Consider the following 21,958-nt stretch of genomic DNA (forward strand, 5'->3'; position numbering starts at 1 on the left):
ATAGATTATTGAAGGAATAGGTTTTCTGAAAAAAAATGAACACCTACCTTTCAAAGGCATTTTTTGAGGCAGCAATCAGACCTCAGAGAGAAGTCCATTAGGATACACCCAAAAACAAAAAGATTTGAGGATTTAAAAGGGCCTCGCAGTTGTCAGAAATCAATTGAGCTTCACAGCAACTATTACTGCCTCAGAGCTCACCGCCCCAAAATCCTGTCTCGAGACCCCAGTTATGACCCATGGTTTGGGAAACCCTGGTATATATTATAATATTGAGTCCCAAGAATCAATCTGGTTGTACTCTGCACATAACCTCTTATCCTGAAATGTTCCTATTATGGCTGCTTTCTGTTACCTATTTTAAATGAATTCTCTAATTAGTATTGATACCTTCTTCATGACTCCTTAGCCATTGATCATATTGTGTCAAAGGCGTTGTCAAATCCAAGCATGTTAAATCCACTAGGCCCTTCAGTGATGGCGCGATCCTTGCTTTGTCTACATGAAAAGAGACCCATGCTGAGCTAAGATCTGAGCTCAGAAATTAATGCCTGAGGCAATTTCTGAAATGTCAGCCTGTTTATTTTGTTTCTTTTAAACATATAAACATAGAACAGTACAGCACAGAACAGGCCCTTCGGCCCTCAATGTTGTGCCGAGCATTGTCCAAAACCAAGATCAAGCTATCCCACTCCCTGTCATTCTGGTGTGCTCCATGTGCCTATCCAATAACCGCTTAACGGTTCCTAAAGTGTCCGACTCCACTATCACAGCAGGAGGTCCATTCCACACCCTAACCACTCTCTGAGTAAAGAACTTTGGAAGAGAGCCAGCTCATGTGTAACTGCTCAGCACATGGCATCACCAGACGTCCCTCAGTGCCATAACTGTGGGAATAATACAGATTCTGGTAAAGTGCCTTAACTGAGTCAAGTAATTCAACTCAAAAAGATAATCTCTGATCATGCCCAATGACGACCTTCAGATCTGATCCTACCAGATGCTACAGGGTCAGAGGGAGTGAAACTCATTAACATGAGGATACATTAGCTGCTTTGAGTGAATCTGCAGTACCTCCCATCTCCATCCCAATAGAAACGTAAGCCATTGAATTGTCAGTAAATCTCCTTCCCTGCTGAGCTTGTGGGCTAATCAATGATTAAAAAATAAACAAGTGGTATAGTTTCAGGGGTAAGACCACTTTCTAGGTCTGCAGCCCACCAGTGAGGTCCACATGCATCCTAAAAGAGGTCACAATGCCTCCATTCACTTGGTGTACTGTTATTTATTGTTTTAAATTTTTCCAATTAAGGGGCAATTTAGCATGGCCAATCCACCTACCCTGCACATCTTTGGGTTGTGGGGGTGAGACCCAGGCAGACACCGGGAGAATGTGCAAACTCCACATGGGCAGTGACCCGGGGCCGGGATCAAATCCGGGTCCTTGGTGCTATGAGGCAGCAGTGCTAACCACTGCCTCACCATGCCGCCCATACCTAGTGTACTGTTATGATCTCCAGAGAGTACGATATCTTTTAATGAGAAATTTGAACTCCAGTTAACGGTATGAAAGATGATGCATCAAAATTTCATGTTTTAACATTTTTTATTCACCATATTATTAAGAAAATTAAACACTACTTTCTTTTTGTCTGCAACTTTTATTTTAAACAACACCAAAAATGATTTTCCATTTAACTTTTAGCATGGCATAAAATCTCCCTCTTATGGTTATACATTACATTGTCTCTTAAATGGACATTTCATTCTCTAGGAACCAGTCTAAAATGATCAGTTCCTGATGGTTTGCTTCCTCTTTAACCTCCGATTAATCACAGATAGCATAGTGGTTAGCACTGCTGTCTCACAGTGACAGAGATCGGGTTCATTTCCAACTTTGGGTGACTGTCTGTGTGGAGTTTGCACTTTTCCCCCATGTCTGCGTGGATTTCCTCCGGGTGCTCCGGTTTCTTTTCACAGTACAAAGATATGCAGGTTGGGTGGATTGGCCATGCAAAATTTCCCCCAAGTGTCCAAAAGGTGAGGTGGGGTTACTGGGTTAAGGGGATATGGTGGTGGCATGGGCCTAGGTAGAGTACTCTTTCGGAGGGTCAGTGCAGACTCCATGGACTGAATGGCCTCCTTCTGCATTGTAGTGATTCTATGAACTACCTTTCACTGTCACAGTTATGGTGTAGATCTCTTCCTCTAATTCTACACTAGGCAAATTTGGCCTCCTTAAAGTCCTCAAAAACACCATCTTCAATCAGAGCATGAGCTCCCACCCATATTCTGTATGGTGAAGGATTGAGTTAGCATATTCCCTGTTTAAGGTGCAGGCCTGGCAGCTTTTATTGTTTACTCTCTAACTCGCAGATGACTGTAGACCATGAGACAAAACTTTAAACCGCTGTCTGTCTTTGATATTCATGGTTTAAAGGGAAATTTGTAACCTAACCTTTAAAATGGCTGCCTCCAGGTTCTTCCCGATGGTAACAGGAACATGGTAGTTGTGTATGTAAGTAGAAATTCTTTTTTTTTAAATTTAGAGCTTTTCCCATTTTTTCCAATTAAAGGGCAATTTAGCATAGCCAATTCACCTACCCTGCACATCTTTGGGTTGTGGGGGTGAAACCCACGCAAACACGGGGAGAATGTGCAAACTTCAGAAATTCTAATTAGTTATTCTTGTTTTAGCTTCCTTCGATCTTAGAAATAAATGTTAAGTTTACAGCATCACTTTTTTACAATCCAAAACTTAAATCACCTTTCTGGGGCTTTTGGAGAATCATGGTTTATTCATGATAAACTCAGAGATTGTGGTCATTGTCCCTTGGTATCGATACCTTCCTCTCAGTAAAACAAGCAGAGTCTTCCTTTAATCTTTAACAATTAGACCACCGAGGCATACTGTCAGGCCAGACTGCAGAACCCCTTCATTTATCCTAAATTTAAAGAAACATTCCCTAAATATAATAATCTTATAAACCTCATAATTGGAACAGTGCCAGCTACCTCACAAACACTGGGCTCCCGCTTTGGAATGGAACAAGAACTTCTACTCATAGGATGGAGCAAGAAGTTCTACTTAAGAAAGCCCAATCCTTGGTCACCATTTGCCTTAAAGTTCCAACCTTTTCAATATGCTGATGAAACTAACTATGGAATCCACCTTCAAAATTCCAGCCCTTAATTATTTTTCTCTCAGCATTGCCTTACTGTGAGACAGTTATTATTATCTGTGATTAATTTCTATATGATTTGGTCTTTGGTACTCATAGACTAGAGGGAGTTCTGGTCCAAAGTAATATGCTTTAGTTTTAAAAGAAGCCACATTACATAGAAGATGTTAAAATACAACGGTTACATTTACAACATTCTTAAATCATTCAGATACAAATTGCTTAACATCACAATCTTCCAAAGTAATCAAACTTATGTTCTTTAGAAATCAGCTGCATGTGCCCCGTTCCGCTCCGAGAAACTATCTAAAATCTATGTTTTAAATAAAGCTTATTTAGATTAATCATTCATTATATGATTGGACCCTGTACTGCAGGTCAATCAATTTCAATGTTTCTTAAGCCCCAAAGCAGCCACCTAGCAACGCCCACATATTCCACAATAAGCAGAAACAATTAACTCATGGTATCCATATTATGTTATTATAAAAATAAACTAACACAGGACTATGCGATTGAGCAGGGGAATGGGATTGACTGGATTGCTCCATGGGGAAAAGGCATGGATTTGGTCTCCTTCTGAGCTGTAAACATCTCTATAACTACTGGAAATAGTGTGGATTCCTACAGGATGTATCAAATAGATAATGGGCAAGATTTTCCAGCCCTTCTCACCAAGGTCCCACTGAAGTTGACCCCTGCCTCGGGTTCCCCAGCGTTGGGACATTTGAGCCATGCAAATTGCCATTGACTTTGGTGGGAGTGGAAGATCCCGCCGGCAGCCAATGGCAAACTACCTCTATGACTCTATGATAGGAAAACACACCAGGGCAAGTTAGAAAATTCTGGCTCACATTACATTATCTTCAGACAATGCCTTTCGCTGCTTCTGCAAATTTATACAGCAGCTTGCTGAAAATGCTTTCTCACACCACTATAATTGCATGCTAAAGATGAGAAGCTGTGTTCCACATACAGTTACTCAAAGTACAAAATATTGTTCAGTACCCAAAATAGGGCTGAAAACTTTCCAGGGCACCTGGCGTTTGAAATGACAATTATTGTGTCGGTGAATTTTCACTTTTGCATATTTGAGCTCTGTAGATTGGAACCAATATGAAAATGAAAAATGAAAATCGCTTATTGTCACAAGTAGGCTTCAAATGAAGTTACTGTGAAAAGCACCTAGTCACCACATTCCGCACCTGTTCGGGGAGGATGGTACGGGAATAGAGTGGCAGGATGAAGTTGGGCCTCAATATAACAGCAACTTTGAATGAGGTTCAATTATGGAGGTTTAATTTGAGTTTATTAATAAAGCATGCTGCATCCGTCAAATGAACAATTATGTTGAGGTCCTGAAGACCTGTTGCATCTTGTGACAGTCAGGCACTTAACAGGCCAATGGCAAGTCTTCCTCAGTGTCAAGGACTCCAGAAACAGAAGTCCTGCCTGTCGAGAGCTGCTTGCCAAACAGAAGTTCGCTTCTGCCAGTACTACACCCCACCAAGGTGTTGTATCAAGGAGGACTTGAGAACAAGTAAGTGGTGCTGGGAGGCAGGTCGCAAAGTGGGAGTCTCTGGTATGAGGACAAGGGGGCTTAGTACCAAAGGCAGGGGTTCACTTTCAATGGACCCATCTTTCTGATGCCAGACCCTTGATCAGATACTGAGTGACTTTGATTGAGGGACTCCTCCAAAAACCCACAAGAAAACATGCCAGTGTTTGCTTGTCATGTCCCTCCCATGTGGTGAGCCTTCTATGAAGGGCCTCCATCGGCAGTGGAGCGGGAAGGACGTAACTAATGAGTAGCTATTGATTGTCACTTTCCGGGAGGAAATCTGCCATCCTTACCTGGTTCGACCGACAAGTGATTCCAGACCGAGAGCAATGTGGCTGATTCAGCCCTCAATTAGGAATGAGCAGCAACATATGCTGGCCTTGCTAACAATGCCCACATTGCATGAAATAATAAATGAAAACATCAAAAAATAGACAAAACGTCAGGCAAATATTCTAACATGAGGAAATATTTTCGGATACACAGGCAATTCTGTGAGTAAGCACTCTATTCCAACTTGTTTTAACTTTTTACTTGCTCCTTATAAATGCAATTATTACTTAAAAATTTTTTAAATTTTTTTAAAAGAGTACCCAATTATATTTTTTCTAATTAAGGGGCAATTTAGCGTGGTCAATCCACCTAACCTGCACATCTTCGGGTTGTGGGGGTGAAACCCACGCAGACACCGGGGGAATGTGCAAACTCCACACGGACAGCGACCCAGGGCTGGGATTCGAACCCGGGTCCTCAGCGGCGTAGACCCAGTGCTAACCACTGCACCACATGACACCCCCACAATTGTTGCTTTGTTCAGTGAATTTCCAGCTGATTGAAAAGCTGGAGATGACAGTTCAAACCAACCTTAAATGTTTTTGAACATTGGCAATTTCTGTCACTTTCTAGTTTGGTATTTGTAGTTTTAAAACAAATTGAAGAATCTGATTGTTCAATTTTATTCTTGGTGTTTACTGACTGGAGCTGATTTTGATTGGGTTTCATCAATTGGAATTTGATTGGTAATTTAGCAGATATCTCCTCATTTCACCCAATCACTAATTCTTGTCTTACGGATGCACACCTTGGTGTTCAATTGTAAAAACAAAAACCTTCAGAATAAATGGGGATTCCTAATCAAGAGATGTTGGAAATTATTGTCCTGATTCCTGAAACCGTAGGTATACTAAACAACTTCACTCATGCTTAAAATACTTTACAAACAGTGATGATCTCCCCTTTAAGAAAAGCTTGTTTTGAAACCCATTATAAAGCTGAATGGATCCCAAGTAACTCCACTTTCACCTCATTTGTCTGTTGTTGTTGTTGTGGTGAAACTTGTTGTTTCCCTTTTGAATGGTCGTTTCATAACACAGTACCACAAGAATATGAAAAATCCTGCAAAGATTCAGAAAAATTACATGGCCATTAGTTACTCCATTTTGTGCTCGTTACTCTATTTGGATTTTGTCCACACAGGCTATCTTACAGTTGTTCAGAGCTGATGAAAATGCAAGGCTCATGACGAGGGAAAAATGATCTCTGTGGACTTTTTCTATTCATTGAAGGGATGTGGGCTTCCAGCATTCATTGCTCATCTGTGATTGCCCTGGGGAAGGTGGCGGTGAGCTGCCTTCTTGAAATGTTACATTCCATGTGGTGTAGGTACACCCACATTGCTGTTAGGGTGGAAGTTCCAGGATTTTGACCCAGTGACAAGTGAAGGAATAGCAATACATTTCCAAGTCAGGACGGTGCGTGACTTGGTGAGGAATCTCCAGATAGTGGTGTTCCCGTGTATCTGCAGTCTTTGTCCTTCAAGCTGCTAGTGGTCGAGGGTTTGGAAGGTGATGTCTAAGGAGCACTGGTGCGATCCTGCAGTGCATCTTGTAGATGGTACACGTTACTGCCACTGTCCATTGGTGGTGAAGAAATTAATGTTTGTAGAAGGGGTGCCAATCAAACGGTCTGCCTTTATACAAAAGTCATCCTCAAATATTTCCACTTGATTTCAAAGAACTTGGGCTGGATTTTCAATTATGGTGGGGTTGGGAGTGGGTGCAGGTATGATTTGACAATTGCAATCCTGGAAGGAGGCGCTGGATCCTGCTGCTGCTGCTAGAATGTGAACCTAGGGAACCTGTAAAACTTCAATTAACAGCTTATTAAACTCTTTGAGGAGCTAGTTAATTGAACTGGGGAGGGTCAGCTGGGAATTTTCAAAGTGCAATTGGCCGAACCCAAACAACCCAGTGTATGCTAATGTGCAGCTGTTGGGTTCAAAGCAGAAATAAAGTAATTTTTTCATGTCAAAAAATATTAGGAGCAGGGGGATTTTGTGCTGGACCCTGTCCTTTACCTTCCCTTTGGCTGTTTGGCACGTTGTACTTGGTGAGGCTGCAGGCTCTGCAAGGTATTCTCTGTTCTTCATGTCTGCAGCAGGCCCCATGTTGGCTGCCATTTACTTTTGCAGCTCTTGTTCTGAGGCAGCTCTAGTCTCCGGGTTACCCTCAGCACCACTAATTGAGCGCCGAGTTCACCTCCAGCCCAGTTAGAATATTTACACTATAAAATGGCATTGTGTGAGCGATACAGATGCAGTTCAAGGTTAAGAGCTGGGAAGTACAGCAAGTGTCTTGTTCCTGGCCTCTTAGTACATCAATTAAATTAATATAATGCAATTGCACTAATGTTCTAACATTGTCTATTACCATTGCTTGACCATCAATATGTGCATGTGTTGACTAACCTTGCAAGGAATTTAAGATGGAGAACAGGTACATTTGAGTCACATGGAGTGGTCCAAACGAAAAGAAAGCCAGAGCCCAGGTTGTCCCCAGTAAGCAACAAAGACCAAGAACTGTCCACAGATCCTTCCATACGGACCGTTGCTCATTACTGCTCCCTCTTTGCATACAAAATAGCTTGGCACAAACGGTGATCAGCATTCCCATATTCCCAAAGCATAAAATGCTGAAATAGCCGCAGTTTGTAACGTAATGGATTGCACTGTTTGTTATCCAGCATCTGTTCAAAAATAAAGAAGCCTTGAAATATTCAATATTGAACTTTACATTGGATTTCATTTACAATTGCATGCCATTGTTTCTACCTGCAAACTCTTGGACAAATTCTTGTTTATCACACATGTATACTGCAAACTGAGATAGTGTCACAGTTTTTTTAAGGTTTCAATTTAATCCTTCCTTTATAGGTTCAGATTGAGAAGAGCTATGTAACTAGAATAAAAAACTTTATTTACATAGGTAAGCATCAAATGATTAATTTAACTTCCTCACATTATTGCTTCACAAGCAATTAGTCACAACCAGTGCGATTTACTTTGTGTAATTCCTGCTACTTCATCACTGTGTTCCACAATCTAAAACAGAATCCTGTTAAAGCTGCATAGAAATGTTCCATGCAGCTCTTTTTAAAATCATTTTGCTTGAGCAGGTCAAAGGGTAGGATATTCCTTGCCCAGTAACTCTCATTCTGACCCCCCACCCCCCACCACAAAGCCTATGAAGGCACAAGTCAGGAATGTGATTAAATACTTCCCACTTGCCTGGATGAGTGCAGTTCCTTTTTAAAAAAATAATTTTTATTGGAATTTTTTGAAAAATATATATCAACAAAATAATAATAATAATAAACACCCCCAGCACATATAACAACGCATATAACAACACCCCCCAAACCCAATGAACAACAAAATAAATTAACAATTAGCAAATTAACTTAAACACTATCCCCCTAAACTACCCCCCCCTTCCCCCCTCCTCCCCTCCCTCCCCCTCCCCCCTCCCTCCCCCCCTCCCTCCCCCTCCCTCCCCCCCTCCCTCCCCCCCTCCCTCCCCCTCCCTCCCCCCCTCCCTCCCCCTCCCCCCCCTCCCTCCCCTCCCCCCCTCCCCTCCCTTCCCCCCTCCCCTCCCCCCCCTCCCCCCCTCCCCTCCCCCCCCTCCCCCCCTCCCCTCCCCCCCCTCCCCTCCCCCCCCTCCCCCCCTCCCCTCCCCCCCCTCCCCTCCCCCCCCCTCCCCCCCTCCCCTCCCCCCCTCCCCCCCCCTCCCCCCTCCCCTCCCCTCCCCCCTCCCCTTCCCCTCCCCCTCCCCCTCCCCCCTCCCCTCCCCCTCCCCCCTCCCCTCCCCCTCCCCTCCCCCCTCCCCCCTCCCCTCCCCCCCTCCCCTCCCCCCCTCCCCTCCTCCCCCCCTCCCTCCCTCCCTCCCCTCTCCCCTCCCCCCTCCCCTCCCCTCCTCCCCTCCCCCCTCCCCTCCCCTCCTCCCCTCCCCCCTCCCCCCCCTCCCCTCCCCCCCCTCCCCTCCCCCCCTCCCCCCCTCCCCCCCTCCCCCCCCCTCCCCCCCCCCTCCCCCCCCTCCCCTCCCTCCCCCCCTCCCTCCCCCCCTCCCATGCACTCGGCGCAGACGTGGCAGCACCTTGAACTAGATGATACTAAGCCTCGCACATGAAGAGGAGGAATTCATCTTCTCCAGGGCGTCCGCCCACGTCCCCTCCTCAATCTGCTCCCCCAGCTCCACCTCCCACTTAGCCTTCAGCTCCTCTACCGACACCTCCCCCACCTCCTGCATTACCTGGTAGATGTCAGACACCTTCCCATCCCCGACCCACACCCCCGAAAGCACCCTACTATCCCTTACCCCCCGCGGGGGCAGCAAAGGGAACCCTCCACCTGTCGCCTAGCAAACGCCTTGACCTGAAGGTACCTGAGCGTATTCCCGGGGGGAGCTCAAACTTCTCCAGTTCACCAAGGCTCGCGAACCTCCCATCAATAAACAGGTCTCCCAACTTCCTAATGCCTACCCTGTGCCACCCCAGGAACTCGCCATCCATGTTCCCTGGGACAAACCGGTGGTTCCCCCGCAGCGGGGCCTCCACTGAGCCCCCCACTTCCCCCTGTGTCGCCTCCACTGCCCCCAAATTTTGAGGGTAGCCGCCACCACCGGGCTCGTAGTGTCAGGGCCGGCTCAAGGCACCGGCAACTCGGGCAGTCGCCCGGGGCGCCATGTGCTAGGGGGCGCCAGAGACTCGGGTCCCGCGCATGCGCAGTTGGGCAGGTGCCAACCAGCGCATGCGCGGTGGCCGCCCTCCCCAGGGCGGCCCCCCCCGCTCGGTCCGCTCCCCCCTCTGTCCGCCACCCCCCCCGCTCGGGTCCGCCCCCCCCGCTCGGTCCGCCCCCCCCCCCCCGCTCGGTCCGCCCCCCCGCCCCGGTCCCCCCCCCGCCCCCGGTCCCCCCCGCCCCCCCGCGGGTCCGCCCCCCCCCCCGCGGGTCCGCCCCCCCCGCGGGTCCGCCCCCCCGCGGGTCCACGCCCCCGCCCGCGGGTCCGCCCCCCCGCGGGTCCGCCCCCCCCCGCCGGTCGCCCCCCCGCCCATCGGCCCGCCCCCCCTCGGCCCCCCCCTCGGCCCCGCCTCGGCCCCCCCCTCGGCCCCCCCCCCCCCTCGGCCCCGCCTCGGCCCCCCCTCGGCCTCCCCCCCCTCAGCCCCCCCCTCGGCCCCGCCCCCCCCAAGGGCGCCGAAGTTCAGCTTGCCCGGGGAGGCAGCAACCCTAGGGCCGGCGCTGCGTAGTGTACCTCGTTGGAGGAGCGGCAGCGGCGCTGTTACCAGTGCCTTCAGGCTCGTGCCTCCACAGGATGCCATCTCCATCCGTTTCCATGCTGCCCCCTCCCCATCCATTACCCACTTACGTACCATCGAGACGTTAGCCGCCCAATAGTACCCAGAGAGATTGGGCAGCGGCAGCACCCCTCTATCCCTGCCCTGCTCCAAAAAGACCCTCCTTACCCTCGGAGTCCCGAGTGCCCAAACAAATCTCAGAATGCTGCTGTTCACCCTCCTAAAAAAGGCCCTCGGAACGAAAATGGGGAGGCACTGAAACAAAAACCTCGGGAGCACCGTCATTTTAACGGACTGTACTCTACCCGCCAGCGACAACGGCAGCATGTCCCACCTTTTAAATTCCTCCTCCATCTGCTCCACCAACCTAGTAAAATTGAGCTTGTGCAGAGTCCCCCAGCTCCTAGCCACCTGAACCCCCAGGTACCTAAAACTCCTCACTGCCCTCTTTAGCGGGAGCCTACCAATCCCCTCCTCCTGATCTCCCGGGTGTACGACAAACAGCTCACTCTTGCCCAGGTTCAATTTATATCCCGAGAAACTCCCGAACTCAGCAAAAATCTCCATCACCTCCGGCATTCCCCCCACCGGGTCTGCTACATACAACAGCAAGTCGTCCGCATACAGCCACACTCGGTGCTCCTCCCCACTTCGCACCAAACCCCTCCACCTCCTCGACTCCCTGAGAGCCATGGCAAGAGGCTCAATTGCCAGCGCAACAAAAAAGGGAGACAGGGGGCACCCCTGCCTCGTCCCACGGTGGAGCCTGAAGTACTCGGACCTCCTCCCATTTGTCGCTACACTCGCCATCGGGGCCTCGTACAGCAACCTCACCCATTTAATAAACCCCACCCCAAACCCGAACCTCTCCAAAACCTCCCACAAGTACCCCCACTCAACCCTGTCAAAGGCCTTCTCCGCATCCAATGCCACCACAATCTCCGCCTCTCCTTCTGCTGCCGGCATCATTATCACATTTAGCAGCCTTCGCACGTTAGTGTTCATAGAACATAGAACAGTACAGCACAGAACAGGCCCTTCGGCCCTCGATGTTGTGCCGAGCCATGATCACCCTACTCAAACCCACGTATCCACCCTATACCTGTAACCCAATAACCCCCCCCCCCCCCCCCCCCCCTTTAACCTTACTTTATTAGGACACTATGGGCAATTTAGCATGGCCAATCCACCTAACCCGCACATCTTTGGACTGTGGGAGGAAACCGGAGCACCCGGAGGAAACCCACGCACACACGGGGAGGACGTGCAGACTCCGCACAGACAGTGACCCAGCCGGGAATCGAACCTGGGACCCTGGAGCTGTGAAGCATTTATGCTAACCACCATGCTACCGTGCTGCCCGAAGGGGAGGCAGTGTTCAGCTGCCTCCCCTTCACAAAACCCGTCTGATCTTCGTGTACCACCCCCGGCACCCAGTCCTCTATTCTAGTGGCCAAGATCTTCGCCAGCAACTTGGCGTCTACATTCGGCAGTGAAATCAGCCTGTATGAACCGCACTGCAAGGGGTCCTTATCACGCTTCAGGATCAGGGAGATTAGTGCCCGAGACATCGGCGGGGGCAGAACACCCCCCTCCCATGCCTCGTTGAAGGTCCTAACCAACAGGGGGCCCAGCAGGTCCGCATATTTCTTATAAAATTCAACCGGGAACCCATCCGGTCCCGGCACATTCCCCGACTGCATGTGGCCAATCCCACTGACCAGCTCCTCCAACTCGATCGGCGCCCCCAGTCCCTCCACCTGCTCCTCCTGCACCCTTGGAAATCGGAGCCTGTCCAAAAAACTCTCCATTCCCCCTCCCACCGCCGGTGGCTCCGACTGGTACAGTTCCCTATAGAAGTCCCTAAAGACCTCATTGACCTCTGCCCCCTGCCGCACCACACTCCCATCTCTATCCTTCACTCCACCAATCTCACTAGCCGCGTCCCGCTTACGAAGCTGTTGCGCCAGCATCCTGCTCGCCTTCTCTCCATACTCATAGACCGCTCCCTGCGCCTTCCTCCACTGTGTCTCTACCTTTCTGGTGGTCAATAAATCAAACTTGGCCTGCAAGCTATGCCGCTCCCCCAGCAATCCCTCCTCCGGGGCCTCCACGTACCTCCTATCCACACTCAACAGCTCCTCCACCAGTCTCTCCCTCTCCCTCCTCTCCCCCCTCTCCCTATGAGTTCGGATGGAGATCAGCTCCCCCCAATCACTGCCTTCAGAGCCTCCCACACCATCCCCACTTGGACCTCCCCAGTATCATTGACCTCGAGGTACCTCTCGATACATCCCCGAACCCTCCTACACACCTCCTCATCAGCCAACAAACCCACGTCCAGACGCCAAAGCGGGCGCTGGCCCCGCACCTCCCCCATCTCTAGATCCACCCAATGCGGAGCATGGTCCGAAATCGCAATAGCCGAATACTTGGGCTCCTCCACCCTAGGGACCAGTCCCCAGCTCAAAACAAAGAAATCAATGCGGGAATAAGCCCTGTGCACATGGGAGAAAAAAAGAGTACTCCCTGAGCCCTCGGCCTCCCGAACCTCCAGGGATCCACTCCTCCCATCTGGTCCATAAACCCCCTCAACACCTTGGCCGCCGCCGGCCTCCTGCCTGTCCTTGAACTAGAACGATCCAGTAGGGGATCCAGCACCATATTGAAGTCCCCCCCCCATGATCAAGCCCCCCACCTCCAGGCCAGGAATGCGGCCCAACATACGCCTCATGAAACCAGCATCATCCCAATTTGGGGCGTACACATTAACCAACACCACCCTCTCCCCCTGCAGCTTACCGCTCACCATCAAATATCTGTCGCCACTATCAGCCACAACCTCAGACACCTCAAACGCCACCCTCTTCCCCACCAGGATCGCCACCCCCCCGGTTCTTCGAGTCGAACCCTGAGTGGAAAACCTGCCCCACCCACCCCTTCCTCAGACGGACCTGGTCCGCCACCTTCAGGTGGGTCTCCTGGAGCATGGCCACATCCGCCTTCAGCCCCTTCAGATGCGAAAACACCTGGGCCCGCTTAACCGGCCCATTCAACCCCCTCATGTTCCACGTAATCAGCCGGATCAGGGGGCTCACCGTCCCCCTCCCCCATCGACTAGCCATAGCCCATCGACTGCTCGCCCCTGGCCATCCCCCATTCGGCCCGTTTCCCACGGCGATAGAACCTCACCCTGACCTGCACCAACTCCCCTGGCCAATCCAGCAGCAACCCGGTATCCCCCCCCAGGCTAGGACCCCTCCTAGCTGCGACTATCCCTCCACTGTACTCCCGTGAGCCAGCTGACTTCTGCTGACCCCGGCAGCTCCTGATCTAACTCCGACCCCTCCCGATATGAGGTCTCCCCTCCTCCCCTGCATCAGTTCCTGGGCACCGCTTCAGCGCGGGAAACCCGGTCTAATAACCACGCTCCTCGCCACCAGCTCCACCCCCTCGCCCCGCAGCGCGGGAAACCAGAGAAAAGCCCGCGCTTTCACACTGCCCCACCACACCAACGCAGCTCCCAAACCGCAGTCCCAACCCAAGCACCAGCTCCGTACAAACAAAGACACATCAACCACAAACCCCAGTACCCCCCTTAGAACACAAAGCCATAACCCACATCGTCTGAAAGCGAGAGAAAAAACAAAAACAAACAGAATAACCCTCTACAGCATAAACAATGATACATGAATAGAAAAACTCCCACAGCCCCCAATCTCTAGTTCGAGTCCAGCTTTTCAGCCTGCACAAAGGCCCACGCTTCCTCCAGGGACTCAAAGTAGTGATGCCGGTCCTTGTAGGTGACCCACAGGCGCGCAGGCGGCAACATGCCGAACTTCACCTGCTTTCCATGGAGCATCGCCTTCGTCTGGTTAAACCCGGCTCTCCGCTTGGCCACCTCCGCACTCCAGTCCTGGTAGATACGAACTACCGAATTCTCCCACTTACTACTCCTCACCTTCTTGGCCCATCAGAGAACACACTCCCGGTCACTGAACCGATGGAACCGCACCAGCACCGGCCGCGGGGGTTCATTCGCCTTAGGCCGCCTGGCCAGTACTCTGTGGGCCCCCTCCAGCTCCAGGGGCAGATGGAAGGATCCTGCCCCCACCAGCGAGTTCAACATCATGGCCACATAGGCCGGCAGGTCCGACCCCTTCAGCCTCTCCTCGAGGCCCAGCAACCGGAAGTCATGAGTGCACTTCCAACAGCATGCAAGGCGCATTGCAGGAACTCACCAAGGCGCCTTACACAGCATCTTCCAAACCTATATTTGCTAATATCTAGGAGGACAAGAGCAGGAAGCACCTGGAGGTTCCCCTCCAAGTCACTGATTTATATCACCGTTCCTTCACTGTCGCTGGGTCAAAATCCTGAAATTCCCTCCGTAACAGCACAGTGGGTGTACCTCCACCAGATGAACTGCAGCGGTTCAAGAAGGTTGCTCACTGCCATCTTCTCAAGAGCAATTAGGATGGGCAATAAATAGGGGTGGCGCGGTGGCACAATGGTTAGCACTGCTGCCTCACTGTGCCAAGGACCTGGGTTCGATCCTGGCCTCGGGTCACCCCATGTGGAGTTTGCAAATTCTCCCCGTGTCTGCGTGGGTTTCACCTCCACAACCCAAAGATGTGCCGGGTAGGTGGATTGGCCATACTAAATTGCCCCTTAATTGGAAAAAAAATGAATTGGTTACTTTACATTTATTTTTAAAAAAGGGATCGGCAATAAATGCTGGTCTAATCAGCGAAACCCACATCCCTTGAATGAATTTCTTCAAAATTCTGTTTCATCAAAAAGATGTTGAGCCCTTACTAGCTAACAGTTGCTCAGGCACCAGTCACCCTTCCAAATCCTGTCATGGTAACGGTGATGTGCTGAGCGGACGCACATCAGGTGGCTCTCCACCAGAACATAACCAAATATGCACTTTTAGGCAAATTTTGCTTGAACATTCGAAGCAAATTTGCCTCAACAGCAAGAAGAAAACAACCACGAAACAATACCAGCAAACGGGAGCTTGAGGGGTCGAAGAGATGGCAGAAGTGGTGGAAAGGGCCACGAGCAGCAGGCGCACGAGACGGCGGACCCATGAGGTGAAAGGGCCCCGGCCACCCAGGAGAGAGGGAAACCAACGACTCGAGCATCAGCCTCACCTACCCCCCCCCCCCCCACCCCACCCCCCCCCCCCCCCCCCCCCAAACCACCGGGAGACGTATGGAAGAACAGGGGCTGGTTTAGCACACTGGGCTAAATCGCTGGCTTTTAAAGCAGACCAAGGCAGGCCAGCAGCACGGTTCAATTCCCAGTAACTTCATAGAAGCCTACTCGTGACAATAAGCGATTTTCATTTCATTTCATTTCATTTTCATTTTTCATTTCATCCTTATGAAGGAGTTGACCGCCATGAAAGGGGCAATCAAGATAGAAATCCTGGTGGCGGTGACAGAGCCGATGGTCACCATGCAAAAGACAATCGACGGACTGGGGAAGAATGTGGAGGCACAGGACAGGACAATCCTCGACCTGCAGAACTAGAGCAACAGGATCTTCGCCCTGGAAGCAGAAGTGAAAAGGTTGGTGGCGGCCCAAGGGAACTTAAAGAGGAAAGTCAAGGACCAAGAAAATAGGTCCTGATGACAAAATATTCAGATTGTGGGCCTGCCGGAAAGCATCAAGGGCAGAGATCCGACAGGCTACGTTGCCTAAATGCTGTGTAACCTAGTTGGGAGAGACACCTTCCCAAACCCCACAGAGCTCATCAGAGCACACTGGTCACTCAGGCTGAAACCTAAAGCCGGGGAGTAGCTGGGGACGATCGTTGCAAAGCTCCACCGATATCAGGATCGTGAGAGGATCCTCCAGTGGGCACGACAGACGAAAATGAGCGCCTGGGAAGGACACAAAATCCAAATTTACCATGACATTGGGGCAGATCTGGCAAAACACAGGGCTGAGTTTAACCAGGCGAAGTGGGCACTGTACACAAATGTGGTGCGAATTGGTATACTGTTCCCAGCTACGCTCTGGGTCACATACCAGAACAAAGAGTACTATTTCAACACCCCGGCAGAGGTGAAAAAATTCATGCGGGCCAACGGTCTGAACAAGGGGCAGGCGAGGTAACGATGAAGGCTGATCAGAGGAGGATTACGAAAGAAACAAAGACTCATTGGACAGTGAAGCACCCTCAATTACGACGCGAGAGCGAGGTCGGTATTCGAAAGGCTTTAATCTACAGAGAACTGAACAGGATTCGAGAGAAGTGTGCTCACCACATGGAGCCTTATCCTATATACCGTTTCCTGGGTGCGTAGCCAGAGGCGGAGTCCCCCAGGGTTCCAAGCCTCTTAAAGGGGCAAGGTATTAAAGGTCAGGTACCGTTTACGGCTGTTATTAATACCGTTCATTACATTCACCCCCTGTTTAAAAAGAAACACATAGTCCGTCGGGGGTGAAGTGGAGTTATAAGTTCAGTCTTTGTGGTGGTCTGATCGTCCGTTCTGACTTTCGCTGCTCCGGTGGTGGCGCCGTGGATGCGGTCGGTTCCGATGGTGGTATATCCGGGAGCACGGTTGACTGAGCCTTTGCCCGCCTTGGAGGTGGGGGGTATCAGGGGTGATTAGGGTGATCGGTGCCGGCACCGGCTGGGGGGCAGTGGCGGTCGTTGCGGGGCGGGGAGCGTCGGTAGAAGTGGGGGGTGTGTCGGTGGGGAAAACGTCGGGGTCGGTGGGAGAGTTGGTGGGGTCGGTGGGAGAGCCAGCGGGTGCCAGGTCTCGCAGGGAGACGGTATCCTGCCTGCCGTCGGGGTGCCTGACGTAGGCGTATTGAGGCTTTGTGTGCAGCAGGTGGACCCTCTCGACTATTGGATCCGTGTTATGGCTCCTCACGTGTCTCCGGAGTAGGACTGGACCTGGAGTCGTCAGCCAGGGTGGAAGCGAGACCCCAGAGGTCGACTTCCTGGAGAAGACAAACAAACGATTGTGAGGGGTCTCGTTCGTGGCCGTGCATAGGAGCGACCTAATGGAGTGCAGGGCATCGGGTAGGACCTCCTGCCAGCGGGTGATTGGGAGACTCCTTGACCGTAGGGCTATGAGGACAGCCTTCCAAACTGTCGCATTCTCCCTCTCCACTTGCCCGTTTCCCCGCGGGTTATAGCTTGTCGTTCTGCTCGAGGCGATGCCCTTGCTGAGCAGGTACCGGCGCAGCTCACTGCTCATGAACGATGTACCCCGGTCGCTGTGGATATAAGCAGGGAAATCAAACAGTGTGAAGATGCTGCGCAGTGCCTTGATCAAGGAGGCTGAGGTCATATCGGGGCAGGGGACAGCAAGAGGGAAGCGGGAGAACTCATCGATGACGGTGAGAAAATAGATGTAGCGGTTGGTGGACGGGAGGGGCCCTTTGAAGCCCACACTTAAGTCGCTCAAAGGGCCCAGAGGCCTTTATCATGCGGGCCTTGTCTGGTCGATAGAACTGCGGTTTGCATTCCGCACAGATCTGGCATGCCTTAGTCATGGCCTTGACCTCCCCTGTGGAGTAGGGTAGGTTGCGGAACTTGATGAAGTGGGCAAGCCGGGTGACCCCCGGGTGGCAGAGGTCATCGTGGATGGATCTCAGGCAGTCCAATTGCGCGTTGGCGCACGTGCCGCGGGACAGGGCACCTGGGGACTCGTTGAGCTTCCCCGGGCGATATTTAATATCATACGTATAGGTGGAGAGCTCTATTCTCCACCTCAGAATTTTGTCATTCTTTATTTTGCCCTGTTGTGCGTTATCGAACATAAGGGCGACCGACCGTTGGTCGGTGACGAGGGTTAACCTCCTACCGGCTAGGTAGTGCCTCCAGTGTCGCACGGCCTCCACTATGGCTTGTGCCTCCTTCTCGACTGCAGAGTGCCGGATTTCCGAGGCGTTGAGGGTTCGGGAGAAGAACGCTACTGGCCTGCCTGCCTGGTTGAGGGTAGCAGCCAGGGCGACGTCTGATGCGTCGCTTTCTACTTGGAAGCGGATGGCTTCGTCCACCGCGTGCATGGCGGCCTTGAGGATGTCGGCCTTGATACGGCTGAAAGCCGATTGGGTCCTCAGCCGTCAGGGGAAAAAACGTGGTCTTAATGAGTGGTCGGGCTTTGTCCGCATATCTGGGGACCCACTGGGCATAATAGGAGAAAAGCCCCAAGCACCGTTTGAGTGCCTTGAGGCTACGAGGAAGGGGAAGTTCCTTAAGGGGACGCATGCGGTCGGGGTCTGGGCCTAGGACCCCATTGTCCACGACGTAGCTGAGGATTGCTAGCCGGGTTGTGTGAAACATGCATTTCTCTTTGTTGTACGTGAGGTTGAGGGCCCGGGCAGTCTGGAGGAACCTCCTCAGGTTTGCGTCATGGTCCTGCTGATCATGGCCGCAGATGGTGACGTTGTCCAAGTACGGGAAGGTGGCCCATAAGCTGTACTGGTCCACCATATGATCCACTGCCCTCTGGAAAACGGAGACTCCGTTTGTGACACCAAAAGGGACCCTGAGGAAGTGAAACAGCCGACCGGCTGCTTCGAAAGCCGTGTAGGGGCGGTCCTGTGGGCGGATAGGGAGTTGATGATAGGCCGATTTAAGGTCAACCGTGGGGAATACCCGATACTGAGTGATTTGGGTCACCATTTCTGCTATGCGGGGAAGTGGATACGCATCGAGTTGCGTAAAGCGGTTTATGGTCTGGCTATAATCCACGACCATTCGCTGCTTTTCCCCGGAGCGGACTACCAATACTTGAGCCCTCCAAGGGCTGTTGCTGGCCTCTATGACCCCCTTTTTTAGTAGCCGCTGAACCTCTGACTTGATGAAAGTCATGTCTTGGGTACTGTACCGGCGACTCTTGATGGCGACGGGCTTACAGTTGGGAGTGAGGTTCGCAAAGAGGGAGGGTGGCGCAACTTTGAGTGTCGCCAGGCTGCAGACCGTGAGTGGGGGCAGGGGCGTGCCGAACTTCAGTGTCAGGCTCCGGTGGCTGCACTGAAAGTCCAGACCGAGCAGCAGCGGGGCGCAGAGGCGAGGGAGGATGAAGAGTTTAAATCAGGTGTATTCAGCGCCTTGAATTGCGAGGTCAGCGACACAATACCCCGTGATTTGTACCGAGTGGGACCCCGAAGTGAGGGCGATAGTTTGGGAGTTGGGGTGGGTGCGCAGGGAGCAGCGCCTTACCGTGTCTGGATGGATAATGCTCTCCATGCTCCCGCAGTCGAATAGGCAGGGAGTGTCGTGGCCGTTGACTTGAACCCGCATCATCGAGTTCCGCAGGTGCTTTGGCCGCGATTGATCGAGTGTGATCACTCCTAGTTGCGGGCTGTCAGAGTCAAACTCACAAAATGGCCGCCCGGAGTCACAAGATGGCCGTCGCCGCCAGTCGAACGTGTCAGGTTTCAAAGATGGGCACCGCCAAGATGGCCGCTCCCATGACTCGCACAAGGTCGATGACGCGTCGGACGTGGGCGTGCCCGGCCGCAGTACGGCCGCGTTGCGGGGCCTGTGAGACCGGAAGCTTGATTTCTGGGCCTGGTGAGGGTTTCGTTTGTGGCCTTTGGGTCCAGCCAGGCAGACTTTAGCGAAGTGCCCTTTCTTCCCGCAGTCGTTGCAGATCGCGGAGCGGGCCGGGCAACGCTGACGTGGGTGCTGGCCTTGCCCACAGAAATAGCATGGGGAACCCCCGGAGTGAGCGGATTGCCGCGCGGCACAGGCCTGTAGCGTGGCCGAATCTGGAGGGGATCGAGAGGGGTTCGCAAGGTCTGCGGAGTACGTACGGAGGTTACGAGAGAAGAGGCGAGCGTTACCGTGCCCTGGAGATCCTTTGCCCCGTCTTCTAGGAGCCGCTGCCGGATGTATGAGGACCTGATACCAGACACAAGGGCGTCGCGAATATGCAAGTTCATGTGGTCTTCTGCCATCAATGCTTTGTGGTTGCAGTTCCTCGCGAGTGCAATGAGTCTTTCCATGAACTCGTCCAGCGTTTCCCCGGAACGCTGGCTGCAGGTTGAAAGCAAATGTCTGGCGTGTACCTCGTTAGTACGTTTTATGAAGCGTTTCTTCAGTCATAGGTCATAGCGTTCTCGATCACGGCGGAGAGTCGGTGGCCCACCTGGCCATGTAGTAAACGCAGCTTGCAAGTGCTGTCAACATCAGTCGTTGAGGAGTCCAGATAGTCCTCTAAACACCGGAGCCAATATTTAAAAATTTCCGGGGCTTCCGGCGACCTGGCGTCCAGGTTGAGTTTCTCCGGTTTTAGAGCGCTGTCCATCTTGATGTGTCTGTAGATTAAATTGAGGCACCCTCAATTACGACGCGAGAGCGAGGTCGGTAATCAAAAGGCTTTAATCTACAGAGAACTGAACAGCATCCGAGAGAAGTGTGCTCACCACATGGAGCCTTTTCCTATACCGTTTCCTGGGGGCGTTTCCCCCAGGGTTCCAAGCCTCTTAAAGGGGCAAGGTATTAAAGGTCAGGTACCGTTTACGGCAGTTATTAATACCGTTCATCACAGACAGTGAATACGTTTGCGTGGGACTGTGCTGCCTTGCTCTGATTAAAAAGACTGGGCCACAGGAAAGACAGGGAATGCAGGTGAGGGTATAGGCAGAGAAAGCAGGCAGTCAGCGGGCATAAGTAAGGGACCAGACCAGCCCCGGGAGGGGAGCCATCACACAAGCAGGGATAGCTAGCACGGGAAGACAGACAGCAGTCGGAATTTCTCCATCTGGAGAAGACCAAGAACACCATCCAAGGGTTGGACGAGGACTTCCACAAAGCCTGGGGCCATTCATCAGCCTGTTCCATGACCTGCTGGAGGTCAATAGCGACTAGGGAGAAGGAAGGAAGGAAAGGGGGAAGAGGGAGGGAGGAAAATAAAGAGGTCACACAAGGGAAAGAAGTAGAGGGGGAAGGAGAAAGGAGGGAACCCAAGCGAATCACAGAACGAAGCGAGGGTGGAAAAGGGAGATGGGGAGGGGCCCCCCACCACCCTGCAAAGACATCAACTAAAAACCGCGACAGATAGGAGGGGAACACGGCATGAGTCACCCAGGGCAGAAGCCAGCACCAAGAGGGAAAACTAAACTACCAACGTGGGGAAGGGGGTGACGGCAGATGGGGGAAACCATATGTAAAAATCTCTGTAAATAAGAAACAACTTTATTTGTAAATACCAGATACATTATAGATTGAAGTGTTACTCTGTTAAAAAATGTAAAAACTGGAAAATATCAATAAAAATATATTTTTTAAAAATCCTGTCATAATGAATGGCAGAATACTATTTGGTAGCACGATCCACCAGTCTGTTCCTGGCTTCTCTGAGGTTCATGTATTATCAGCAGTGCTCACTGGATACCAATCAGAAGCAGGAACATTGAAAGATTTCCATTTAACCACTGCAGTGTTCAGGCAAATTAAAGCACAGCTGCCAACCAGGTAATACAGATCAGATCTGGCATTGATCCTAAAAACCACTCAATGGAAATACATCTCTCCTGAAACTCCAGTGGCAGTGGAAGAAAATCAAATACCAACATTTTCTTCTGGCATTTTTACAGAAATGGGGGAGAT

The 21,958-nt window shown here is 51.5% G+C and overlaps 1 protein-coding gene across 1 annotated transcript in view; it reads right to left on the reverse strand.

Moving 5' to 3' along the window:
* Positions 1-1,587: 1,587 nt before the first annotated feature.
* The window catches only part of LOC119971420 (adhesion G-protein coupled receptor G2-like), a 198,378-nt gene continuing 178,007 nt past the window's right edge, over positions 1,588-21,958 (reverse strand). The window contains exons 13-14 of the mRNA XM_038806911.1: positions 7,490-7,767; positions 1,588-6,138 (exon numbers count right to left, since the gene is read on the reverse strand). Of these exons, the coding sequence (XP_038662839.1) occupies positions 6,047-6,138; positions 7,490-7,767 (370 nt within the window). The 3' untranslated portion in view covers positions 1,588-6,046. The remainder of the gene's footprint in view (positions 6,139-7,489; positions 7,768-21,958) is intronic.

This window comes from Scyliorhinus canicula, chromosome 9 (genome assembly GCF_902713615.1).
Source record: "Scyliorhinus canicula chromosome 9, sScyCan1.1, whole genome shotgun sequence".
NCBI classification, from domain to species: Eukaryota; Metazoa; Chordata; class Chondrichthyes; order Carcharhiniformes; family Scyliorhinidae; genus Scyliorhinus; species Scyliorhinus canicula.